The sequence below is a fragment of the Chelonoidis abingdonii genome, unplaced genomic scaffold (assembly GCF_003597395.2).
Source record: "Chelonoidis abingdonii isolate Lonesome George unplaced genomic scaffold, CheloAbing_2.0 scaffold0364, whole genome shotgun sequence".
NCBI classification, from domain to species: Eukaryota; Metazoa; Chordata; order Testudines; family Testudinidae; genus Chelonoidis; species Chelonoidis abingdonii.
Genome location: NW_027424625.1, coordinates 8,264 through 13,492, shown reverse-complemented (window position 1 = coordinate 13,492; position 5,229 = coordinate 8,264). Strand labels below are relative to the sequence as shown.

Here is a 5,229-nt window from a genome sequence, read left to right as displayed (position 1 = left end):
GGGGTTGTTATAAATGTGTATGGGTAGGGTTTTGTGGCCTGCCTTGTGCAGGAGGTCAGACTAGATGATCATATTGGTCCCTTCTGACCTATGAGTCTATGAGTCTATAAGGTGGCTTTAAACCCCATATTCTGGCCCCTGTCTGCCCTCTGGGATAAGACAGAGCAGCATCAGGGCTATCACATTTAAAAACCCTAGTGTAGACAGGGCTGCTCATCAAGTGAACTGCACTGGAAGAGAGCTTAGGCTGTGACTCCACCAGACCCAAGGCCCCCGAGGTGCCGCCCTTATGGATAGAGAGACTGTGGGGAAGAGATGCCGGGCCAGGACCCACCTGTTTTGACCTGCTGGAAGAAGGCCAGCTCCTGGCGCACCAGGGAGGAGAAGAGGAGCTGGCGGATGCGGATGTTAAGCCGGGAGAGCGTGAACATGAAGAGCCCCTCGCGGCAGCTGGCAGCCAGGGAGCTGGGAGGAGAAGGGGAGACCAAGACAGAACAAAATAGGAAAGACACACAGAGATTAATCCTACTTCTGGAATCAGCTGTGCATCCACATACAGAGCTCACGCTGGCTAAACTGGGCAGGCCTGGCTCAAGCCTTGCCTTTCAGAAACCCCACCCCACCCCAGAGAGTCCCTCGGTGGGGAGCAGTGTGTGCGGTGAACAGTGGGGGCAGTCCATGAGTGTGACACTCTGTACCTCAAAGTAGCACCCTGGAACCATAGATTCACCATGGTGATGTGATTATGAGAGGTTTTGTACAAAGTATGCCCTGAGTCTTGATCTGCTGAACATAAATATCTTGTTGGATTGTATGTGCTCTCATTGTGTGGGAAGTTGTGAAGTATTGCTGTGTGTGTCACTGAAATATCTTGTGAGGTTGGGAACACCCACAACCAGCCTTTCAGGTACATCAATGCAGTAGCCATCACTAGCCTGACAGGCGATTAACGGCTCATTAACACCCAATCCGCTATCTCAGAGGCTTCTCAGAGAAGGCACATTTACGCCATGGGGGTGAACTAACACACGTCACAGCAAGGATCTTTCTAGCAGCTGGAAGAAAGTACAAAAGAGGGACACTGACATCCTCACTTGGCCTTTCTCCTCCCCCATCACAACATCTGGAAGCACAGCTGGAAGACAAAGACTTTGACTGGGGAAGACTGGTCCCAATCTGGAATGGGGTCTAGTCTGTGTATTGAGGCACTGTCACCTGCTTGCACCATCTGTCAGGGTGAAACACCTCTTCATTCAAATCTTGCTTAGTCTATTTAAGTTAGAATTTAGACTGTGAATTTATTTTTGTTTCTTAGGTAACCAACTTGGATCTCTGCGCCTGCTACTTATAATCACTTCAAATCTCTCTCTTGGTAGTTAATAAACCTGTTTGATAGTCTACTTCCACCCACCTAAACCAGAGTGTTTTGGTTGAAGTACTTGGGGAACTCTCAGCTCGGCTGATAAAGGCTGGTGTGTGCCCTCTCCGCTCCACAGTCCAGGCTGCACCCCGGGGACCCCGTCACAATGGGGGTACCAGCTTAAGAGGCAAGAAGGCTCTTCTCCAGGGCAGGGTTGGAGTCTTGGGGGGTAGCAGTGCTGGTGGGGAAAGTGGGATCTCACCTGCCAAAGGAGGTCAGGCCCATGAGGACGATGGCGGTGGTGAAGGCGGGGCCGTAGCTGCTGCCCAAGATGTCGATGACACGTCCCGTGTAGTAGGGGATGAACATCTCACCTGCCACAGAGACACAGGGGTGAGCCAGCCCTGGGACAAGCAGGGCGCTATCCCCCAAAGCAAAGCCCTCCCTTCCTGCCCTATGAATCTGTGGACTTGTGTTTCTCTTGACTCTCATTCAGTATTTTCTGTCCCAGCAGGGGACTGTCAAACCCACCATTTCTCTTCTACTGGAAAGATTCTAATAAACTTTAGGGACGTTCCCACATGCTGAGCCCTCTGCAAATTCTGCTCCCGATGGCAGGCTCAGAGAACACACTGGTCATGGCTGGAGGGGCGGGTGGCCCCCTTTAAGGGGAGTCAGGGCCCAATGGCTTCTTTAAGGAGAAGGAGCCCATCTCAGCCAGCTGTGAGTAATTAACTAACCAGATGTTGTTTGGCAGCCTCATTGGTTAACGAGCCCTGGCCCTGAGAATAGGCTCCCAGAGGGGAGTAGGAGCGAACAGGCCGAGGGAACAGAGCAGGAGAGCTCCAGGGGAGGGAGCTGGAGGAGTTTCCCAGCCGGCCAGGAGCTGTGTGCGGATGGGAGAGGCGCTGCAGTGGGCCGGTGAGGGCCTGGTTGCAGGGAGGCAATGGAGGGTGGATGTGCCCTGGGGGCGAAGGGTCTGGCCATGGGGCTGAGACACTCACATGGAGTCTGCCCCACGCCAAGGGCTGGGTGAGGAGCTGCCTTGGGTCTGCTGCATTAAAGGGGCAGGGGGGCTATTCAATGCATAAACCCTTGGTTACCTTATTGATGACCCAGCTGGGGAAACTAAGGCAGGGGGCACATGCAGAGCTGCACCCAGCTGCTGGGGGTCTGTGGAGCTGGCATGCACTTTGGACACTGCCCCATAAAGCACTTGCTTTGTGTCTGTGACTTTACAGCCTGATGGGTTGGCTGCTTTGGGAAAGCCCCAGTCCCACTCACACACAGCCTGAGACACAACTAGGTCTTTACAACAAAAGCAGTAACAAGAACTGGCTTCAAAAATGGAGGGGGGCAGAAACGAGGGTAGGGTGACCAGACAGCAAGTACGAAAAATTGGGAAGGGGGTGGGGGGTAATAGGAGACTATATAAGAAAAAGCTCCAAAAATTGGGACTGTCCCTGTAAAATCAGGACGTCTAGTTACTCTAAACGAGGGGGAAACAAAAACTTGTTTCTGCTTTGGAGAGTTCTACGGGTTTTTTAAAATCTTTCAGAAACATTTTATTTTACATGAGTTTTCCCCCCATTTTGCCTTGGGCTGGTCTAGAGTTTTTCTAAGCGTCTCAACCACTGGAATAGTGACAGGGCAGCAGAATTACACTCGTTTCTCCTTTCTGCCACTCGGTCACTTTTCCCAAAGCTGATGACGTTTGGATACTGAGTTGCCAAAAGTAAACGGGGGGGGGGGGTATGAGGAGGAGCAAGAGTGGGGTCAAAATCACTTTTCCCCCACCTACTCCCCAGGGCGATTGGTGAACCCGGGACAGGTATTCCTTTGCCTATAGGGTCCAGTCCGGATGGGTGCTCAGAGGCATCTCATTGGCTTGAGCCCCACTCTGAATCCCAGAGAAGGTGGCAACTCCCTTACAGCCCAACGCTTAGAGCCCACATCTGGGATGCTGAGACACCCTGGTTCGAGTCCCCATCCGCCTGAACAGGAGAAGGGATTTGAAGAGGGGTTTCCCATCTCTCACAAGAGGGCTCTGAGTACTGAGCTGTGGGATACTGGTCTGCCTCAGTCTCTCCTGGTGAACTTGTGCCACAGTGGACAGACACTTACAAGAGCCCTTGGGCCAGAGAGCAGGTGGGAATGACTGCGTCATCCAGCGATTAGGGCCCCCACCCTATTCCAATCCCCTTTCCTCATCTTGGGGATGGGCACTTAAACTAGGGGACTCCCAAGCCCCAGGCAAGGTCCCTATCACTGGGCACCTCCTCCAGCACTTTCTCGCAAGACACAGCGCCTGCCTCACCAGGTGATGGGTTCCCATGTGTGGGTCACAAGCAGTGGCTGGTGCCTCCCTGAGTCCTGGACTTAGGCAGCTGTCTCCAAACGGGAGGTGAGGGGGCTTAGTACACGAGTCGCTCGTCAGCATCTCCCAATAGCAAGCTAAGGCGGCTTCCCCCCTTTGTGCATCCACCCCCACCCCCCGTTTGCTGTACAGGGAGCCTTGGTGCTGGACTCAGGCTGTGTTGATCAGTGTTCCTGGGATTTCAGGGTAGGCGTTGCAATCCTGGCATCTCTTGTGGGACGAGGCCTGCGTGACCTGTCAGAGCAGCCTGGGCGCAGCACGGAACTGAACCCGGGTCTCTGACTTTCTGATCGAGCTCTGGAGTTGTTCTGTCAGTAACTCCTTTGAGCCTGGTACCTGCAATTAGCACCCCTGCCTGGCAGCCTTCCCCCACAGGGCCCACTCACCAATCACACCCAGGGTGAGGACGATGAAGGCCCCGGACAGGAAGGGCAGGTCAGGCCGGGACAGCTCCACCAGCCGGCGCAGGGTAGCCCTGGACTCCCGCTCTGTGTCCTCAGCACGAGGCCCCCCAGCCCTGTCTCCCTGCCCCAGAGCCCCCCAGGTGAGCTGGGCCAGCCCCATTGCCCCATAGCTCAGCAGCAGCCAGGCCCAGGGGGCACCAGCCAGCAGGGCGGGGGGCATGTCGGGCAGGGGCAGGCAGCTCCGCAGGGTGAGATACAGGGGGGGCAGCAGGCACAGGGCAGCCAGGGCCCTGGGGGGGGACAGGTGGGGCCGATCTGGGGCCAGCAGCCCCCAGACCCCCCAGAGCCCCAGGAAACGCACAGCAGCTTCCAGCCAGGTGGCCGGCAGCCCCAGGGGGGCCAGCGAGGGGACGCCCCAGCCCAGCAGGGTCAGCAGGACCAGATCACAGAGCAGCAGGGGGCAGCCCAGACGCAGGGTGAGGGGCAGCGGCATGGCGGCGACAGGGCCTGTGGAGAGAGAGCAGAGGGGAGCAGTCAATTGAGGGGTTCATGCACCGACTGACCCCCCATGTCCCTCAGTCCCCCAATTTCCAGTTTGCCCTCAATTCATCCCCATCCCTATCTGCCCTACTCTGCATCCTGATCCACCCCCCGATTAGTGATTTCCCTACACCTCCCCTGAATTTCCCCAACACCCCCCCTAGTTTTGTGAACTAGTTATATGCCAAACCTGGTGGCCGAACTTTGCGACTTTGTCCTCACCCACAACTATTTCACATTTGGGGACAATATATACCTTCAGGTCAGCGGCACTGCTATGGGTACCCGCATGGCCCCACAGTATGCCAACATCTTTACGGCTGACCTAGAACAACGCTTCCTCAGCTCTCATCCCCTGACGCCCCTACTCTACTTGCGCTACGTTGATATCATCATCATCATCTGGACCATGGAAACGAAGCCCTTGAGGAATTCCACCAAGATTTCAACAATTTCCATCCCACCATCAACCTCAGCCTGGACCAGTCCACACAAGAGATCCACTTCCTGGATACTACAGTGCTGATAAGCGATGGTCACACAAATGC

The 5,229-nt window shown here is 55.2% G+C and overlaps 1 protein-coding gene across 1 annotated transcript in view; it reads right to left on the bottom strand.

Annotated features, from left to right (window-relative positions):
- LOC116821654 (antigen peptide transporter 2-like) overlaps window positions 1–4,691 on the bottom strand; it is a gene marked incomplete at its 3' end in the record, with an annotated part of 9,845 nt that extends 5,154 nt beyond the window's left edge. The window contains exons 1-3 of the mRNA XM_075061379.1: window positions 4,124–4,691; window positions 1,623–1,734; window positions 335–465 (exon numbers count right to left, since the gene is read on the bottom strand). Coding sequence (XP_074917480.1) covers window positions 335–465; window positions 1,623–1,734; window positions 4,124–4,634 — 754 coding nt within the window. The remainder of the gene's footprint in view (window positions 1–334; window positions 466–1,622; window positions 1,735–4,123) is intronic.
- Between the last annotated feature and the right edge of the window lie 538 nt (window positions 4,692–5,229).